At 39.1% G+C, this 22,191-nt stretch overlaps 1 protein-coding gene across 1 annotated transcript in view; it reads left to right on the top strand.

Moving 5' to 3' along the window:
- Window positions 1–902: 902 nt before the first annotated feature.
- The window catches only part of CDKL4 (cyclin dependent kinase like 4), a 45,706-nt gene continuing 24,417 nt past the window's right edge, over window positions 903–22,191 (top strand). Inside the window, exons 1-3 of the mRNA XM_004765525.3 lie at window positions 903–1,637; window positions 16,059–16,282; window positions 19,284–19,405. Coding sequence (XP_004765582.1) covers window positions 16,115–16,282; window positions 19,284–19,405 — 290 coding nt within the window. The 5' untranslated portion in view covers window positions 903–1,637; window positions 16,059–16,114. The remainder of the gene's footprint in view (window positions 1,638–16,058; window positions 16,283–19,283; window positions 19,406–22,191) is intronic.

Here is a 22,191-nt window from a genome sequence, read left to right on the forward strand (position 1 = left end):
CAAAGTGTTTTGTATTAGAATAAAAACGATTTGCATAAAATTACAGCTAAAGCTTATTCAGTAAGTGTAATCAAAACTTATTGCAAAGACTTTTTACTTTTGTGAGCTAGTTGTTTAACCAACTTATATATTGCAGTGTACCCAGGCACCTCACTGGCACTGGAAAAAAGATGGAAAAGGCATCATTTCCAGTATTCAAGAAGCCTATTTGGATGAAAAAAAAAAAAATAAAGGTACAAAAGACTGCACATAATTATACTTTGGGGGGAAAAGAAAGCCTTTGTTTGGAAGGTTACCTATGAACCGTGTTGTTAACAGATGAAGAGTTTAACGAGCGCGGGACAAAAGGGTAGCAAGCTGTAGGCTAGACTAGGGTTCCAGGACCTTAAGGATAAACGCAGCTGAGCTGTTTAGCGAGCCAGGAGCACAGCAAACGGCACAAAGCTAGAAAACAGGGTGGCGCCTGACTGGAGAGCTTCCCAACGAGAAAAGGAGCTCCAGTCCAGAGTTTTCGGAACTGCAGCGATCGGACACACGCCCGTGGGAACAGGCCGCTGGGTTTGTGCCTAGGTGATCCCTTGTATCCCTCCTGAGAATATTCTCTATAGCATGATGAGGGCAGAAACGAAGAGGCGGGAGTTCATGTCGATTTGAGTTTATTTGGGAGGATGCTTGGTCTTGAAAGAGAACGGAGACAAAGGTGGTTTCTGGTTTTCTTTCCAAAGCACTTGGAAGCAAACGGAAAAACAGGATGAGGAGGACAGCCACCTGAAGGGAGAGGGGGAAGTGTGCCCACCCTGAGCCCCGCGCGGTGGGGAGCGCGTTACTGACGCCGAGCAAGGATGTATGTGCACGTCAACATCCAGTATTTTTAAGTTCACATTTGGGAACGAGAGGGTAAGCTTTGGCAAAAATGATCTCGTCCAGCGTTAACACGTTTACTTCGATAGGACATTCATCACAGGATTGGTTCGACTTGCTGCCCCCTGGGTGGCCCATCTGTCTCGTTCTGAATCCGCTCAGATACCCCCCGCCCTCGCGCGCGCGCGCGTCTGCTGAACCGCGAACGCGGCGGCGGTGTGTCCCACAGCTCACAGCTGCCTGTCACGGCAAAGCCTCCACAGGTTTGTCGAAAGGCTGTGTGGACCGTAAAGCAAGACGGGGATGTCCGGTCTGACAGACTGAAGGTCCCCGCCCGGGCAGGGAAGCGGCCTCGTGTCACCGTTGACGCGGGCTTCCTCTGAAGCGCTGCTGAGAACTTGGAAAGGAATCGGACTTGCTACAGTCACGCGTTCATGGAAAAGTAGTTTGTTTCCCGAGCTCCTTCCAGGGCGTCTTCAGGGCTCTGGAGCAGAAACCGCCGCGGCGTGGGTACCCGGGACGTCACGGCTCCGCCCCGAGGCTGCCCCTCCCGAGGCCAGGCGGCGCGGCCCCGGCTTCCCGTGAGGCGTGCGCCGGGGGACCGCTCCGGAAGCCGCCCGGCCCGCGCGCCCTGAGCGTCCGGTTGCCCCGGAGACGCCGCGGCCCTTCGCTCCTCAGTTGCTGGGCGGGTGGCGGCCGGCGCGCAGCGACCTGCCCGGGGTCCGGACCGCTCCGGATTGCGCGAGACGGCGTCGCGGGCGCCCCCGGACCACACCGTAAGTGGGGGTGCTGACCGAGAGAGGGCCGGGGTCTGCAGGACGCGCCCAGGTGAAGAAAGTTCCCGAGGGCAGGAGAGCGGGTTGTGGGGGAAGAAGGGGAGTGGCAGGCAGGGCGGAGGCGAGGGACGGAGGTGACGGGGTGCTCCCGCCGACCGCACGCCCCACCTGCTGCGGCTCCCTAGGGGCGAGAGGGAGGTGCGGCCTGGGGGAGGCGAGTGCTGAGGTGGTGGCAGAGGGGACAGCGGGGGCGCACCGGCACGCTGGGAAACCCGTGTGTGGCGGAGAAGCCGGACTGCCTTTAAAAGGTCAAGATCTCTTTAGAGGCCTGGAAGTAAGGTAGACTGTACCGAGCTTCCAGATACGTGTACATATGAAATTTACCAAAGCACGTGCCTGGAGCACAGCAACCGGCACAAAGCTAGAAAACAGGGTGGCGCCTGACTGGAGAGCTTAATGAGTTTTAAGCAAAATGAGTTTCTTGGGTTATGTGAATTATATGGTCTTCTGGTTTCCCCGGAGATGCTTTTAATGACTCTGATTGTACTGCCGCCAAGACGTTTATTAACAGGTGCGTGTACTTTTGAAGTTCCGTAATTCAGTGTTACGTTCATAAGACAGATGCAGAATGCATTTGCAGCCCATTTTCTTGATCAGTTCTGTTAAATATGAGTACTACCAAGTTTGGGTGCACTGGAAACAAAAGTAAAACAACATCGCACATTGTGACTTGAAGCCTGCAGAATTTAACTGGGCTTGCCCAGTCTTGAAAATGTCTCCTTGTTTCCCTCTCTCCTAACACCACTGTTCACACCAGTTTCTTATAAATTTAAGATTAGGAAATTGATGAATATTTTTTCATCCCATTACTCTCCCTTAATTTTGTTTTTCTTCCCCCAGTGCTTTCCATAGGTGTGCTTGAGTCCTCAGGCCGTGCTTTGTGATACAATCATTGAAAATAATCTGCCTCCCAGTGTTTCCTCTGTTTCTGTGTGCATCATTTCCTTCTGACTAAGGAAATTAAATAGGAAACTCAAAGAATTTAATGATCCACTCAAGTAGTACTCAAGTACTACTCAAATATCTTTCTATATTTACCAGTGGGTCCAAGTCTATATCTGTTTTTGCCTTTGTACACAGAACTTGATTAATTTTTTTTTAAAAGATTTTATTTATTTATTTGACAGACAGAGATCACAAGTAGGCTGAGAGGCAGGCAGAGAGAGAGGAGGAAGCAGGGTCCCTGCTGAGCAGAGAGCCCGATGTGGGGCTCTATCCCAAGACCCTGAGTTCATGACCTGAGTTGAAGGCAGAGGCTCAACCCTCTGAGCCACCCAGGCACCCCAGAACTTGATTAATTTAACAGTCAAGTGTTTGGTAAATTTTGAAGTCAGGAGGCCCCATAGCCCAGAGATACATAAGCTCAGCTGAAGGTCATTAATGACTATGAAAAATATTTTCAACCAGTTTCATCTATTCCCTGTCAATGGCTCTATCACTGTTTGATCTTGATTTGCTGCCCAGATACTGTATTAACCATCAAAATGTGATTATTTCCTTTGCTGAAAATAGAAAATTATTTTTCGAATTTAGCGGAAAGGTTTGAGAATAAAATTATGGCAGGACTTCGACAGGGTGAGCACCTGGCACCACGTTCCAGCCACTGGGCTGAGAATGCAAGTCAGGTGTGATGAATAATGTGGAAAAAAGGAGTGGCAGAAGTTGTGAATACAGGATGTGTACAGAGAGAGAGCTTGCCTTTAGGAATTGTGGAAGGATGGGGCGCTTGGGTGGCTCAGTGGGTTAAAGCCTCTGCCTTCAGCTCAGGTCATGATCCCGGAGTCCTGGGATCGTGGGATCGAGCCCCGCATCGGGCTCTCTGCTCAGCAGGGAGCCTGCTTCCTCCTCTCTCTCTGCCTACTTGTGATCTCTGTCTGTCAAATGAATAAATAAAATCTTAAAAAAAAAAAAAAGGAATTGGGGAAGGATAAAAGAAGGGACATTTGAGTTGAACTGCAGAAGATGAGGATTTGGTGGTCAGACCTTCTCAGCAGTGATGTAAGCAGAGACAGATCTGAAAGTGTTTGGGAAAGAATCTCGGAAGCAATGTGGGAAAGGTACATTGGGACCAGAGTGTAAAAGACTGTAAGTATCCTACTATAATCTTTTTTTCATTCTGTGGCATCAGAGGCCATAAGACACTTTTGAGGAAGGATAATATCTGATTATCTTGATGTTTGAGAAAGGTGTTTTTGGTGTATTGAATGTAGATATGCAGAAGAAAAGTGAGTTATGACACTTCAGTCCCACCAAATGTAGATTTTTTAAATAGTTTGATTTTAACATAATAATTTCAAACTTGCAAGAAAAGTACAATGAACTCCCATGCATCTACATTCATTAATTGTGCTCCATTTGTTTTATCACTTCCTTTCTGTCTCTCTCTATATAAATACTTGCACATTAATTTTCTGTACCTTTTGATAGTGTTACAGATACCATGTGCCTTTACCCTTAAGTAGTTCAGTGTGTATTTCCTAAGAATCAGGACATTTTCTTACATAACCACAGTACAGAATCAGGAAATTTAGTACCTCGTCCACAGTCAGTGGTTAGATTTCACCAGTTATCCCACTATTACTCTTGACAGTTATCCCATTCTAAGATTCATTTTAGGATCACACATTACATTTCCTTTTCATATTTTTTTAGTCTCCTTCCTTCTGGAAAAGTACCTTGAACTTTATCTTACCTTTATCTTTCATGACCTTACCATTTTTTTTTAAATACAGGCCAGTTATTTGTAGGATGCCAAAGTTTTGTCTATTTTTTAAATTTTTTTATTTTATTAAGACTTTATTTATTTATTTGACAGAGACAGAGATCACAAGTAGGCTGAGAAGAAGGGAAGCAGGCTCCCTGCTGAGCAGAGAGCCCACGTGGGGGTGGAGGGGGCCTCAATCCCAAGGACCCTGGGATCATGACCTGAGCTGAACGCAGAGACTTTAACCCACTGAGCCCCCAGGTGCCCCAGTTTTGTCTATTTTTTTTCTCATGGTTCGATTCACGTTTTGCATTTCAGGCAACAGTACCATTAAGGAGATGCTAGGTCCTTCTCAGTGGTGCATTGTCTTTCTACAATTTCATGTAAATGGAACTATACAATATGTGTGTTTGGGGGAGTTGTCTGGCTTCTTTCACATAGCGTATGTCTTCAGCTTTTTTTTTTTTTAATGCTTATCACGTAATAGCATGTATCAGTACTTTCTTTTTAATGTTGAATGAGTATTTCATTGTGTGGATTTTCATTCATTGATTAATGGATAGTTTGTTTTCAATTGAAGCTCTTATGAATAATGGTACTATAACATTTGTATGCATGTCTTCATATTGGCATATATTTTTATTTTTCCTGAGTAGATACCAAAGAGTGGAATTGCTGTTTGTGTTTAACTTTTATGTTTAATTTTTAAAATATTACCAAACTGTTTTCCAGTGGGGCTGTGCCACTTAACATTCCCACCATTAATGTGTGAGAGTTCCAGTTTCTATACATCTTTATCAATCCTTGATATTGTCAGTCTTTTGGATTTTACGTGTTCTGGTGGATGTGTGGTGGTATCTTATTTTGGTTTTAATTCATATTTCCTAATGACTAATAGCATCCTTTCATGCACTTATTAAACATCTGTATATCTTCTTTGGTAAAATATCTCTATTAATCTTTTGTACATTTTGGGGGTGACTGGCTGGCTCAGTTGGTAGAGCATGCAACTCTTGATCTTGGATTTATGAGTTTGAGCCCCATGTTGGGGGTAGAGTTCACTTGAAAAAAATCTTTTGTCCATTTTTAACTTGGGTTATCTGGCTGCCTGTTGAATTATAAGAGGGCTTTATGTATTGTGTATACAAATCCTTTAATATTTTCTTCAGTCTGAGCCATATTTTTTCATTTTCTTAATAAAAGAATTTTTTGGAGAGCAAAATATTATAATTTTGATAATCCCATTTTATCAACTTTTTCTTTTGTCATGCTTTTAGTGTCATATCTTGGAAATTTTTGCCTAACTTAAGATCAGAAAGATTTTTCTCCTTTGTTTTTATTAGAAGTCAGTAGTAGTTGCAGCTCTTACATTTTGGTCTGTGATTCATTTTGAGTTAATTTTGGTATATTGCATAGGTATCTAAGTTTTTGTTTGTTTGTTTGTTTGTTACATATGGACCTCAATTTTCTTAGCATCATTTGTTGAAAACATTCTCTCTTCATTGAATTGCCATGGCATCTTTGTTGAAATCAATTAGCTATAAATAAAAAGGGTCATTTCTTGATGCTCTGCTCTGTTCACTGATACATATGTGTCTTTAAGCCAATACCATATTCTTTTGATTTACTATAACTTTATGGTAAAATTTGAAGTCAGGTATTATAAGTCTTCCCAGTTTGTTTTTAATTCCAGGTTGCTTTGGCTATTCTGGTTACTGTGCGTTTACGTATCAATCTAAGGTTCAACTTGTCAATTTCTACCCCCAAAAAGTCTGTTGGGATTTTTATAGGGATTGAATTTAATCTGTCAGTGAGTTTATTGAGAACTGACATTGTAATTGAGTTTTCCAATCCATGAACTTGACATCTCTCTCCTTTTATTTATCTCTTCTTTCATTTCATGAGCAGTATTTTTAATTTTCAGTGTAGAGGTCTTACACTTCACTTATTAAATTCATTTCAAAATATTTTATTCTTTTGATGTTATGATGAGTAGAATTATTTTCATTTCATTTTCAAATTGTTGCTAGTGCATAGAAACACAATGTTACTGTATTGATCATCTATCCTACTATATTGCAAACTTGTTCATTAGTTCAAGTTGTTTTTTCATAGATTCATTAGAATTGTTTGCTTATAGTGTCGTGGCATTTCCAAATAATGACAGCATTAGTTTCCATTTCCAATCTGTACAACTTTTAATTTCTTTTTCTTGATTTGTTGCAGTGGCAAGAACTTCCAAAACAATGTTAAATAGAAGTGGTAAAAGCAAAATCATTTTCCCAGTCTTAGGGGGGAAAGCATTGTCTCTCACCCTTAAGCAGGTTAATTGTACATTTTTCACAAATGTCTTTGAGGAAGTTCCCTTCTATTCCTGGTTTGTTGATAGTGTTGGCTTTTGTCAAATGCTTTTTTCAGGTCTACTGCGATGGTCATGTAGTTTCATCTTTTATTCTGTTATTATGGTGTTACACATAACTGATTTTCAGATATTAAACCAACCTTGCATTCTTGAAATAAATTTCACATAATCAGACATATAATCCTTTTCATATATGTTTGGATTTGGTTTGTCAATTATTTTGTTGGGGATTCTTGTATCTATATCATGAGAATAATGATCTGTAGTTTTCTAGTAATTTCTTAGTCTGACTGCGTATCAAGGTAAATATTGGCCTTATGGATTGAGTTAGGAAATGTCTCCTATCTTATTTTCGGGACTAGTTTGTGAAGAATTGGTATTAATTCTTCTTTTGAATACTTGGTAGAATTCACTTTTGAAGCCATCTGACCCTTTTCTTTGTGGGTATATTTTTTATTATTATTAAATTTTTCATTTGTCACTTTAAAGTCTTTGTCAGCTAAATAAAATAGCTGGGTCCATTCAGAATCCATTTTTATTGTCTCCCCTCCCCCCCCCCAAAATATCAGGCACACTCGTTTTTCTTAGTAACTGAAAACCGGACACTGTAGATAATTTATCTATGCTGGATTCCAATTTTCTCCTGAGGGCTTTTTTTTTTGTGTGGTTTTGTTTTTTGTTTTTGCAACTTGCCTGTATTCCAGAATCTATCTCCTTCCAAGTGTGAGACTGTTGATGTCTGTGTTCAGTTTTTTATTTGTAAGCCTGGCTCTCTAGGATTCACTATTGTCTGCCCAGTAATTTGGGCAGCAGCGGTACCTAAATAACTCTAGCCATAATCTTTCACCCTCTTCCAGTGGATCATTGTGTGGGTTGGAGACTGCATTCATTATGCATTCATAGTTCAGTCAATCCTCACATCTGCCTCAGCCTTAACTTTCCTCAGGGCCTTCCCTTATCTTCCCTGTGCATTCCTCCTAGTTTCCCAGTTAGCCAGAGATATGCAAAGCCAACCTAACCCTTCTATGGTTCTTTCATTTCCATGATCTTCCCATAAATTTTTGGTTAGTCTGTAGCTCACCCCTACTGGAACTACATCCTTGAGTTTACAAAGCTGTGGGTTTTTTCTGTATTTGTTTCCTACTGAATTTATAAGAATTTTACTGACAGTATTGTCACAGGTTTTTAGCCTGGCAGAGGTTTGAGCTATGTTGAGCACATTTTCTCTTGGAGTAAGGCTTCTGGTTCATGGCCAGTTCACAGTGGTAGAACGACTGCACCTGCTGAGCTGAGGGATGGGGTAGAGGAAGAAAGGCAGCAGACCCTGGTAAGAACCCACAGACTCCCAGTGTACTTAGTGGAATTCTGATTTATCATGAATAAATACTTTGTTTTTTGCCTTTGGTTGATTTCCAGAGCCCGCAAATTGTTATGGGTTACTTTGGGTTTTGGTTTTAGGGTTTTTTTTTGTTTATTTATTTATTTATTTTTTTAATTTTCTCTGGTCTTAGTGTTTTAGGAAGAGGATTCACCAACCTCTTTACCCCACAGTAGTCAAAGTCAGACCCCTGGTGCTTTTTCATGGGATTAAAAAAATATATATATATTTCTTACACAGAAACCATTCTAAATTCTCAGTCTCTAATTAGGTAAATTTTTATAAACTCTGTTTTTCTGGAAAATTATCCACTTCAGGGGCGCTTGGGTAGCTCAGCAGGGGGCCTGCTCCCCCCACACCCCCGCCTGCCACTCTGCCTACTTATGACCTCTCTGTCAAATAAATAAATAAAATCTTAAAAAAAAATAAAATTACCCATTTCATCTAAGTTCTCAGATTCATCTTTATAGATGCCTGCATAGTAGCCTCAGGTTTTAAAAAAAAGTATTCTCTTTTTGTATATTCATTCTTTCTCCCTTTTTTATTGATTAAGCTAGTTATAGATTTGTCTGTTTTAATTTTTTTAAGGAACTAGGATTTGGGTTTATTAATAAGACCTATTATTGAAATGCCTGGGTGGCTCAGTTGTTTGGGCCACTGCCCTCAGCTCAGGTCATGATCCTGGAGTCCAGGGGTCCAGTCTCATATCATGCTTCCTCTGCTCTGCAGGTAACCTTCTTCTCCCTCTCGCTCTGCCTGCCACTCCCACTGCTTGTGTTCTTTCTGTCAAATAAACAAATAAAATCTTAAAATTTAAAAAAAAAAAACTATTCTTTTTGTATTCTCTATTCATTTCTGCTTTAATTTTATTGTTGCTTGTGCTTTCTTCTGGTTTATTTTGTAGCTCTCTTTTTAGAGCATGGATTTCATTTGTTAGTTTTACTCCTTCTTCTTTTATATTGGTTTGATCTCTAGACTTTTTTCTTCTCATTTCTTTTTTCTTCTCATTTCTGTTAGGGTAACTCAACCATGGCATTATGAACATTTAGATAGAAAATTCTTTTTTATTTTTTTTAAAGATTTTATTTATTTATTTGACAGAGAGAGATCACAAGTAGGCAGAGAGGCAGGCAGAGAGAGAGAGAGGAGGAAGCAGGCTCCCTGCTGAGCAGAGTCCGATGTGGGGCTCAATCCCAGGACCCTGAGATCATGACCTGAGCCAAAGGCAGCAGCTTAACCCACTGAGCCACCCAGGCGCCCTAGAAAATTCTTTATTATGGTGTTCTTTCCTGTGCATTGTATTCAGCAGCATCCATCACCTCAGCATACTCATAACAATCCAAAATATCTCCAGACATTGAAAAATTCTCCTGGGGGCCAAAATCACCCCGAGGTGAGAAACCCTGCTTTAAATGTATCTCATTGATTTAATATGTAATATTTTCATTATTATTATTTTTATTTACATGATTTCAGTCTGTATTTCCCCCTTCACCCAGCAGGTATTTAATTGAAAGCTTTTTTAGTTTCTAGGTAGAAAGTCTTTTGTATTATCTATATAAATAAATAAATAAGATATATATGTATACCCTAAATATAACTATGTATAAATAATATGTGTATTATGTATGTATTAAATATATGTATATTTATTCTGATTTCTAGTTTGATAGTTTGTGATCAGAATGCTTTTATAGTGTTTCTAGTTTATGAATGTTCTAGTTCTGATGTTTTCTTGATAACCTAATATATTGTCACTTCTTCCATATGTGCTTGAGAAGAAGGTGTATTTTAAATAATCAGAGTATAAAATTCAATATATCTCTCTCCTAAAGGTCTACCTTATTGGTTACATTGTTTAGGTCTTCTACATACTTACATATCTTTTGTTCATTTGCCTTGCCTTTTCCTGAGAGTGGTCTGTTTAAATTTCATTATTAGTGTGTTTCTGTCCTAAAGTTTGTCCTAAAGTTTCTGCTTTGTAACAGTAATTGCTGTGTTATTTGGGGGCTTTTATATCTTCATTGTGAATTGTGGCTTTAGTATTAAAAATACCCCCTTTCATTGTATTTAATGCTTTTTTGTAGTTTTAATTCTACTTCATCAGATAGCAGGATCATAAATCTCCTTCCTTCATGTTTCCATTTGTCCTGAATACCTTTGCTTGTCTTTTTATTTTTAACCTTTCTGAGTCATTTTAGATGTGTCTCTTGAATAGAGCTTATATTTAGATCTTCTTTGGGAGCCAAATTGAAAATCTTTTTCATTTAATACATGACTTAAGCCCACTCATATGTATTGATATTACTGATACTAGTCTTTACTCTGTCATATTGTTTTATATTACAATTTTTATGTGTACAGTGTTAACCTGTGTTTCTTTCTCTATGTATTATGTTTGGTTTTTATTTCTTACACTAATTTGGGTATATTCCTTTTTCTTTTTAAAGATTTTATTTATTTGACAGACAGAGATCACAAGTAGGCAGAGAGGCAGGCAGAGAGAGAGGGGGAAGCAGGCTCCCTGCTGAGCAGAGAGCCCGATGTGGGGCTCAATCCCAGGACCCTGAGATCATGACCTGAGCTGAAGGCAGAGGCTTAACCCACTGAGCCACCCAGGATCCCCTGGGTATATTCTGAACACTTCTAGTTCCTGCCTTTTTTTTTTTTTTAAGATTTATTTATTTATTTATTTGACAGACAGAGATCATAAGTAGGCAGAGAAGCAGGCTGAGAGAGGGGGAAGCAGGTGACCTGCTGAGCAGAGAGCCTGATGCGGGGTTCGATCCCAGGACCCTGAGATCATGACCTGAGCCGAAGGCAGAGGCTTTAACCCACTGAGCCTTCCAGGTGCCCTAGTCCCTGCTTTCTTATTTAAGCTTTTATTCTCTGGTTTGTCTGTTTTTAATGGTATATTTTATTCCTCCATCTCAGTTATCAATGAGTTTATTCTGCTTTCTTCTTTCCCCTTCCATTTCTTTAACATATTTTTAATTGCATTACTTTCTACACTGTTAGCAGCAGTGTGTAACAGTGTAGAAACATAACATTTCTAACATGTAGAAACATTTCTAACATTTATATGTTATTCTTCCACCCTTGTCCTCACCTTTGTTATAGCCTTCAATGAAGTATGTTAAACGCTTACTATAAATCTCTTCCTGAAGTTTTCCCAATCAGCTCTTGGTTGAAAGTTATCACCTTGTAGATTCTTTGAGAAGGTTCATGATTACAGTATTCCTGGAGGTCCTGCATATTTAAACTGTATCTATAACTTTGGTACTTGAAGGACAGCTTGTTTGAATGTAAAATCCTGGCTTTCACTTTCTTCTCTTGAATTCCTCAGAAGGCTGCTATATTTTTCTGTGGCATGGTATATTCTCTTGACAAGTTTGATGTCACTCTCATTTTCCTACATTTCTGTTTAGTCTTTGTGCCTACAGACTATGAGAGTATTTTCTTTGATAGTTTTATTCAAATACATCTTTGAGTTGATTGTTCTGATTCCGTTTTCCCAACTACTGATGGGCCTTTTCAGTATGTATAATCTGATCTTATTTTGTTGCCAGAAAAATTTCATAGTTTATAGTTTCAACTATTGGTTCTGTTCCACTGTTTTGTTTTCTTCAGAGACTCTGGATACATATGTCGGGTCTTCTTTGCCTATCTTCCATTTCAACCACTTTCTCTCTAAACTCTCTTACTTTGTCTTTGTCTCTTTTGTCTTTTGTATCTTTCATCTCTCACTTTGTCCCTTATTTTGTCTTTTTCTTCTCTTTCTTTCCTAAGTTCAATCAACTCTTTTTTTTCTTTTTCTTTTTTTCCTTCTCTCTCTCTCTTTGGTTTGGTTTGGTTTGGTTTACTTCTAGTCTTATTTGAATTTCTGATTCAAAGTGGCTTCTCAGGGAGCACCTGTGTGGCTCAGTCAGGTAAACTCTGCCTTTAGCTTAGGCCATAATCCCTGGGTCCTGGGATTGAGCACCACGGAACCTGCTTCTTCCTCTCCCCCTGCTTCCCAGCCACTTGTGCTTTCTCTCCCTCTATCTCTCTCAAAAAATAAAATCTTAAAAAAAAAAAAAAGTGGCTTTTCATATCTCCAAATGAATGTTAGAAGATATTTAAATCAGTTTGGAGTATTATGTTAGTTTTCTTCTGCTTCATTGTTAGGTTTTTTTGGCATGATTGTTATCAAGGAAAATGTCCAATTCTCATTTCTATTTTCTTCCAATAGTAGATTTGTTTGGAGACTGCTTTTCTCTATTTTATAATTTCCTAGGCAGGTTTTGTCCTATAATAATTGACAGAAACCTAGCTTAAGAAAGTCCTTTCTGTCACTGTAACAAAGTGCAGCTTCTTTAATGAGTAGCACTCTTTTTTTTTTTTTCCAACTTAGTGGTAAAGAGATTTGCATATCCTTCAGTTTGGGGGCTCTCTTTTGTCTTGCAGTGGCACAAATTTATCCCTCTTGCTTCTTTTTCCTTTCACTTTCCAGTCTCTGACCGAGATCGGATAAACCTCTCTCTTCCCTCTTGCTCAAGATTAGTGTCCCGCTAACTGATCTCCCTCAGTTTCCATGACTTTTACATCCCTTCCTGGTGGCAAATGCTCTGATCTACCAGGACACACTTAATATTTTTATACTTGTGATGTATTTCCTCTTCAGGGGATGGCGGGGGGGAAGATTTTAAGTCTATCTTAGGCCCTTCGTTTCCTCTTCTCTCTTCTTTACAGTTTTTCCAGATCCCACCCCATTCCTATATCTGCTCTTTGCAAAGGCTTATAGTGGGACCTTAAGAGATATCTCTTCCAGAATTTGGAGTTTACTTTTCTACTTAATACTTCCTGTTATTTTGGAAGCATTGCATTTATCTGGTTTTATTCTGCTTGATTTCTACAGCTTTGAGAAAGCTATGTGAAAAGATTTGATTTAGACAGCTGCCATTATCCTCAGCTCTCTCAAAGTTCTCCACCATATACATCTTCACAAGCCATTTAGGTGTAATGTGGAACAGGTTTGAGAACTTTGAGTAGGGGTAGAGGATAAGAAAGAAGGCAATTTAAAACAAACGGATTTTGAGATGATTCTATTTGTGTAGAGATAGTCATCAAACAGATAGTTGGCCTGTACCTCAGGTAAGATATTAGGAATTACTGCTTCTTACTCTGGTAGAGTCCCTAGTAAGCTGGAATTAGATCCATTAATCCCTTTGAGGAATTTCTGCCTTGGTCTAATTCCTGCCTGCATGCTCACACTCATCTTCCAGGAATATATAAGGGCTTCAGAAAACAGGTACTATTTAGATGTTACCAGATAAAGTACTATTTTCTGGTGCTTTGTTTCATCATATTCAGAAGTTTGGTTGATAGGACTGTGAGAGATCTAAATGTTAGTCTGAGAGCTCAATCACTAATAAGCCACTTGGGGAAAAAAAATTAGATCAATAGATCAAATCATCTACCTACAGGGAAATAAAATAATACAGACTTAAATATCATAATTAAGCTTTTTGGCATATTCATAGTTTATTCCAGTAACCATAGGGCTTATCAAGCTGGTTAAATTCATAAATCCACAAAGATTTATACCAATAACTTTCTAAAGCAAATTCCTAGTTTCTACTGTTTTCTTCCTTGTCATTTAAAACTAGGCTAAAGAACAAATATATTCATGTTTGTATCTAAATACATTTAAGAGAATAATACCTATGTAACAATTCAGTATAACTAATAGAGTTTTCAGAACTTAATCTGTGATGAATTTTCCATGTTTTTTAAGTGTGTATGCTTCCATTTTCTCCCTTTCATAAGAGAGAGAATAAAATCTACAAATATATATATATATATATATATATATATATATAATCGTAGAATAGTTTAGTAAGAGTCATTTACCCAGGCAAACACTTTTCTCAGTTGTGTATTTCTGTGGTGGCAAGTCAGTGTAGATGATTTCTTTCTCATTGAGACAATGTATAGATGGAAAAGATGTTAGTGAAGGAAAAGAAAAAAAAAGGATACTCATTTGAAACACAAGAAATTTAAAAAGTGGTCAACTCTTTCACTTGACATTTTGTTTTTACTAAGACCGGGGTTGTGCATTCTTTTGAATTAACTGAGAGGCAGCATAGCGTAATGATTCAAGTTGGGATCTCTGGAATCTGACTGCCTGGGTTCAAACTCCGTATTAGCTTCATTTTGCCTTGATTTTCTCATCCACATAATTGAATAAAAATAGTACTTGCTTACAGATTTTTTGATGCCCCCTTAAATTTTGCACCTGAAGGGAATACCTCACTCACCTCACTCACTAAAATCCTGGCCCTGAGGTCTGTTCTGCAAATCAGGAAAGTAAGGCTCAGCTATTATTTGACCTTTGCCCAAGATCATGTGTCCATTCAACACAAGAGATTTCAAACTCAGAAGGCCCTAACTCTGAAGCCCCACTCTTTCAACCCTTTGTTTTCTCTGCCAAATAAGCTTATCTACTACTACTTGGGCAGGTGGGAGCACCAGGCAACATAATAGTATTGCCAACAGACATGTCCTTAAAGGATAATGCTAGTAATGGAAATGAGGAAAAAAAAGATAGATGGATTGCTAAGCCTTTTTCAATGGTTATAATATAATAAAGATCTAATGTCAAAATAGGAATTGAAATAAGGTGCTTTGGACAGGTGGTTGAGGAACCTACTAAGTTAAATGAGAATTTCAGAATACAAGTGTTCATTGACATTGTCAGAGAAGCTATTTTTCTTGAAGTTAAGGAAGTAGGGAGGGAAAACATTGTGTTTAGGACTGTAGCATGGTATGAATGGGAACTTCCAGGGACAACATCTAACAAATGATATGTAACAGTGGTTTATGACAATTAGGCATGGGGTTAAAATAAATTTCAAGACCAATGAGCTCCTTGCAGACGGCATTATTAATTTTTATAGAGTATGACCATTCACTGCCTTAGTGGGAAAGAGCTATGTTAAGAGGTTGGACTTTACCACCTGCAAATGTAATGCTCAAACAGCATTAGGCTGTCAGATATCTATTGTGCTAGTTAAACAATTAAACTTTTAAAAATGAAAAAAAAAAGTACATGTTTAATAGAATAGTTGTACAGATAAGATGTAATTTTCATAGGACAATGTTAGTGAAGTATTTTTAGTTCCTAGACTCATTTATTTAATAATGTTGGTCTTATTTGTTATTTAATATGTAATCCGATCGCCACATAATTCATGAGTGGGCGAGGCAGGACAGAAAAATTAAATATTTCCGTGGAAATCTAGATGAAAGAAAGCATTCAGGAAAATTAGAGAAACCTGTTTTCTTTTTTGTGCTTTTTATTTTCTTTGGAAAATTAAGGATCTGTTCTTTCATACATGTAAAAGCTAAGAGCAATAAATGATGTGCTAAAAAGATGTTACTCTTTGTAATGGCTGCTTTGTTCCACAGTCCACATTCACTCTTTCTTCTCTCCACCAGGGGGAAGTATAGTACTTTGTATGTGTCTTGTTCTCAGTTCTTTCTAGTTCTCCAAATCCCAGGGGTGAGAAAAGATAAACACTAAATGTGAGAGTATGAGATGTTCCTTAGCTGGATTTTACAGCACCATATTTTAATCATTTACTTGAGGATAATGAAAATAGACTAGACAAGTTTTCTTTCCACAAATCCTTTAATTCAACTGAGGTAAATGCAGATCTATTATAAGAAATATGTGAAATCTTTGCAGTAACTGGAAGAACCATATTAAGCCGACCGAATTCCCAAAATAATGTTCAAATGTTTTTTGAGTATATATTAAAAGTAATTGATGGAAATAAGCCTTTGGCATCCTGAGTAAATCGGTTTCATGTACGACAAGACTGTGAGAACATTGTGCTTGATCACTTGACTAAGCTGAGTCATCTTATTTTCCAGGTGTAACATTGTGCTGCAAGTCAGTCAATACAGTAATTTAAGTCCTGTCAACTATAATGGAAAAATATGAAAAATTAGCCAAGATTGGAGAAGGGTCCTATGGGGTTGTATTCAAGTGCAGAAACAAAACCTCTGGACAAGTGGTAGCTATTAAAAAGTTTGTGGAATCTGAGGATGATCCAGTTGTTAAGAAAATAGCACTAAGAGAAATACGGATGTTGAAGGTAGGTTGACTTTCTCTGAATATATATACATCATGGTACTGGAAGACCTATGTATGCCAAAATTACAATTTCAATGAATTTTGAAGTGATTTTTTTTTTCTCATTGGACTTAAATTTCTTGGTATCAGCAACTATGGAAAATAAATTGATTATTACTTTGGACTTTGGCAGTTCTGATATTGAAGTACCTCTATTCTGGTTGGTAAATATTCACTGTCCTAAGTCCTTCAGCCCAGTGTTTGCCCTCCCTGTCCCCTTTCTTGGCCTTTCTCTGCCCATCCCCTTCCCAAATCCTTCTCCCCACAAACCAGCAACTAGAAGAACATCTCCTAGCACAGGAGCCTACAGAACTGTACCAGTGCCCCTGTAGGCATCGAGACGGAGTGGTCCTTCCTGCTCTCCACTGGTTCTTAGGCATATTAAGTATCTCCCCCATCTATGTATACACATTTTCCACAAGGATTTTGTTAGTTGTTTTGTTTTGTTTTGTTTTAAGTAATCTCTATGCCCAATGTGGGGCTTGAACTCAGGACTCAGAGATCAAATCACAGTCTCTACAGACTGAGTCAGCCCAGTAGGTACCCCTAAAGTTGTTTTTACTCTGAAAGGATTTGAAGATAAGTCTTCAATGTAAATGCTTTCCTATCCTAGAACTCTTCTGTTTAGACCCATAAAAGAACTGTGGATGCTTCTCACCCAGCATCCTTATCTTATCAGAGAGGAAAGTGAAGCACAGACAGCACTTCTCAAACATTAATGTGGGAATTCCCCAGGGGACTTTGCAAAAGTCAAAGGTCCTTTCTATCTTTCTGAGTCAAAGGTCCATGGTCAGCCTGAGATATGGCATTTCCAGCAAACTGCCCGATGGCACAGAAGGTGCTGGTAGACCACACTCTAAATAATAAAAGTGTGATTTCCTCAAGAACACACAGCTGACATTTACTTTTGACATGGGTCCTCTTTTTTTAGGAAAACCCCAGAAATCGGTTTTTAGGGGAAGATAATAATGATCATATTATCTGTCCTTCTAAGTATTATTTGCAGTAGGTTTCCTCAAACTAATACTAGTTTAAAATATAAGTTAGTAGACACGGGGTTTTCAAGAGCACATCCATCATTAAAACCGGTCCACTGTTACCTCACAGCCAGCAGAGGGCGCTGGTTAGCCAGCCAACTTTGTCCCAGCGCTCAGCTACAGGGTGTGTCGGAACCCGCTGTGCGTGGTTTTCCAATACTAGCAATGATTTTATCCACCACCTCTCTCCTCTTCAAGACTGCAAGGAATGTTAACGCTCTGGTAGTACCTCCTGGGTCACAATGCCCAAATGTAAGCATGGACATTAAGGTGAAAAGTAGCCAGATTCCACCTTAGCTTGGTGCCTCGTGATGGTTCTCTTAACGAACCTCTTGCCAGCTTTGGTATGTTACACACCGCAGGCCCTGGGCAGGCTCCTCCCGTGATAAATTTACCTAACCTTCCTCACATCCTCCTATTATTTATTCAAATGTGATTTGATTTCTGTCCTCCTTATTACCTGCTTTACTTATATAAGTCACTGTTTCTCTGGGCTAAGTAGATTTCATTTGCAAAGGGGATACAAATTGCTTATCTACCCAAAGACAGATTTGACCAGGTTAGCATCTAGGAATCCCGAGCTCTCCTGGTAAAGACATTGTTTCATTTCCGTCGTGTGGCTTTCAGTGTAGCACAAAGCCGCTGACTTACCTGTGTGAACTGTTTCCTCCATTTTGCGTTTCTGTTCTTGGCAAATCGATTTTGTGCTTTAGGCATATTTTTAATATGTAATAGAGTCCTTTTACCCAAACTGTGGAGCACATAGTCGCAAGGTAATTTTTTTCCCTCTCACACCATGTTTACAGATACTGAAGTAAAGGATGCTATCAGTCTTGGGCCTGCAAAATATTTATGCAGCGCTCACTATATGCAAAATACTGTGTTCCCTCTATATGGATAATCCCCCCTGAGTAAGCAGTATAGGGTTTGAAAAGTGATGTATCTAATACACCAGGGAAAAAACAAGGAAGATGAGTTATATAAAGGGGGAATGATCAGATATCCTGGTTTATTGCTTTTGTCCCAGAGTCCAGTCTAATTAGCACCCTCTTTCAAAAGCCTCCTGGTTTCTGTGCTAAATTGTATGGTCACCCTAGACTTAGGCAGGGTAACCATATCCCTGTTTGCCTGGGACAGTCTTGTCTAATACTCCGTACTCTAATAGGATGGCAAATTATATAGTTACTCTATGGTGGATTATCTTACATCATTAGAATTTTTCCTCTGGTTTACAACATTAAACAGAGGCTACCTGTGAAATGTTTCATCTTGAGATACAATTTAATACATAAAAAAATCTAAGCATAAGAGAAAACAATAGAATCAGAAAACAGAGCTGAAAATATAAACAAAAACACACTATAGGGACTCAATAGGAAATTTAATCAGATTTGGAAGTTGGGCCTCTAATATTTCTGAGAGTCAACACTAAAATCCAGACTCTGTTTAAACCTCTTGACATTTATATTAAATCCGTGGCAATATGCAGGCTAAATGGGGATTGATAATTTTTATAGCCTTTTACTCAATAACTCCATCTCCTCAGTTTTTTATCCAGGTTCCTTTATGACTTGGATATTTAGAATTTTCACTAAATCCATAAAGTATTTATGGTATCAGTGCCTATATTTTATGTTGTGTGCTTTGCTTGCTATCTCCGGAGAGATTCAAGCAGTTTAATTACTATCTGTTACAGGTACATTAGAAGGAGAAGAAGAAAAATGTCTCCTTTTTTTTTTTCCAACCTTAAGTGTCTATGATTCTTACTAAGAGTAGTTCCTCTTGTGAGTAACCATAATAAAATTATCCACAAGAGATGCATGGAGAATGATAAACAAGGCCTTCTGTTGTTTAAACTGTAGGAATCTGGGGGAAAAACTATCAGGAAAAACAAATCGCTGAAGTTTTATTTCAATTCCATTGCAGCAATTAAAACACCCAAACCTTGTGAACCTCATTGAGGTGTTCAGAAGAAAAAGGAAAATGCATTTAGTTTTTGAATACTGTGATCACACACTTTTAAATGAGCTGGAAAGAAACCCCAAAGGGTAAGTAATCTGGAAACTGAAGCTCTGTATGGCTACTCAATTTCATTATATGTGAAATTAACTAGCAAATTTCAGATCTGAAGCACACTTCTCTTTCTATCAAGATGCATCTGCTGGCTATCCCCTCCCATCTTAGTTAGGATGTGCTCAGAGGGAAACAAATATTAACCTAGAGTAAAAACATCAGGAAAACAAATCAACTGCAGATACAAATCATAATACATTTTGAGGCTAACTTGTGTACCGGCTTACCTCGGAGATCTCGCAGATTTGGTTTCAGATCACAGCGATAAAACAAATATTGCAATAAAGGGAGTCAAATTTTTTGGTTTCCTACTGCATGTAAAAGTTGTTTACACTATATGGTAGTCTATTAAGTGTACAGAGCATTACATCTTTAAAAAAGTATATACTTTAATTTAAAAATAACATATTGCTCTAAAAATGCTATCATATGAACTTTCAGTGAGTCATAATCACTGATTGCAGATCAGCATGAAATACAATAATAATGAAAAAGTATGAAATATGAGAATTACCAAACACAGAGATTCAAAGTGAGCAAATGCTATTGGAAAAATAACAACATTTCCTTCAGGATGTATTTAGCAGCAAGGATTCTCTCTCTCTCTCTCTCTCTCTCTCTTCCCCTCTCTGTCTCTTTTTAAGTTTTATTTTTTAAGTAATCTCTATACCCAACATGGGGCTCAAACTCATGACCCTGAGACCAAGAGTCTCCCACTCTTCCACCTGAGCCAGCCAGGCGCCCCCACAGGGATCTCTGAACTACCCACTTTTCACTCTTTTTGAGTCTTAAAAGTGTATAAGTGTATTTTTAGTCTTATAAATGTATACATGTGCTTTTGGCCTACCTGAGACTTGGATTTACATAGGGGAATACAACTACGAACAGTGCAGACCATGCCACCCTTTTTATGAAATGCCAGGTACTTCCATATAACAGCGGTTAATTTAAAACATCCACCTGCCTCCACTCCCTTCCTAAAACCTACTTGAATAACAGCCAAGAGAGTGTAAACCCTGCGAATAGCAAATGGAGGTAAACAACCAGACCGCATATGTACCAACCCTATTTGAGCCCTTTGTTTATTGGGTGTAAATTCACAGTTTGGAGCAAACACTGGTGTGAGATATGAGGCAATCAACCTAGAGGACATGTGGGATGAGCTGTGGGGTGGTGAGCTGAAGATCAAGAGACCCGAGGACTCAATTATCTCATTCAGAAGATCTGATTTAACACCAAGATGGTGGAAGTGTACTGCTACGTGCCCGATGAAACCTTTGGTGTCCTCTACTTTTTGGATAGAGACAAAAAGCACTTTTTAGATCAACAGCTGAGTACTCAGTACTGGCACTGTGTTGGATTTGCTCAAGCAAAGAAACTGCATGTATGTGCAGCAGCTGAAATTGGCATCACCTGATTAAACTTAAAATGATCTATTCCCATTCTCTAAGACCCTCTGAGTTCTACGGTAAGTTAATTAGTAATGTGACAGAAACTGCTTCCCTTCCAGAGGAAGGATTTTCCTTTCCATTGTACTATGTATAATGGAATAATCCTTCCTTCAAGAAGCTTAGGATCTAATGAGGAACCAGAAATACAAAGAAACAATTATAAGCGATTATAGCATTATAAAACTAACGGGTTTACCAAACTTCAGCTGTCCACTCCACTTCTGGCTGATAGGAGCATGTTATACACACCCATAAGTCAGACTTCAGCTTGATTTTAGCTTTATTGAGGTATAATTGACATATAAAAGGTTTGCATTTCTCTCCCAGTTAACTGTTCATAGAAAATTTCCCATAAGACGGGGTGTGGTTTGGTGGAAAGATGGCCGTGAATCATGAGTACTGAGAAATACGATAGTGAGGGTTGCACAAGAAGCATGTCCCAGATTATCCTTTCTTTGAAATGGCTTCCTGATTTCAGTGGGGATCATGGGATCCCTGGATGACAGAGGCCAAGTGGTAGTTCTTCATTTCGAGAATTGCGGTGACAGGCAACAGAGCCATAGTGATGATCAAAATGGTTTAATTGACCATACGTTCTCTCGAACCAAAACAGATGGGCAGATCACTAAGGTTCTATTTTTCTATAAAAACTGGAGACTAGAGGCTTGACTTGCGTCACCACAATAGGCAGTTCACAGAACCGGGGCCTTGTGACTTAAGGGAAGATGGCTTTCCTTGAGGAGTGGACCAGCAATAACATCACACATCCGCACTTAATTCTTCCTCTTAGCCTGCCCCAAAGTACTCTGCAGCCATTCACCAGAACATATGCTGGGAAAAGAAAAATAGCCTATCTTTCAGGAATTAATGGCCAGGCTCTGAGGTAAAACCAGTCACCAGTGACCTTGAAAGCCACTGAGGTCAGTTGGGGGGTAATGGGGAGCAGGAAGCAGGAAGTGTGGTGGTAAATGAAATCTTGACTCAAATCCACCTCACCAGTCCTAGTAGGTCCACAAATCCATCCTTGAGATTATTTCCCCCTTTCCTAACTGGATAGTTTAGAGAGATACACCAGCAGATGGAAGAAGAGCCAGCTGGCTCTGGGCCAAGGAAGGGGCTACTGTGCTGTGTTTTCTTTACCAAACTAGAAAACCGAAAGCCATACTGTGCGTCTAGGGAAGAGCATGGCTTGACACTATGAGGACCTTGAGGAGGCACAGCTGGGAGGTAGGTGAGCTTGATGTGTACGAAAAATCTTCTCCAACGCTCATATCGCCTCGTATCTTTGGATCTCCTCCTCCTCATTTTAC

This window comes from Mustela putorius, unplaced genomic scaffold (assembly GCF_011764305.1).
Source record: "Mustela putorius furo isolate JIRA1106 unplaced genomic scaffold, ASM1176430v1.1 tig00000281_pilon_pilon_pilon, whole genome shotgun sequence".
NCBI classification, from domain to species: Eukaryota; Metazoa; Chordata; class Mammalia; order Carnivora; family Mustelidae; genus Mustela; species Mustela putorius.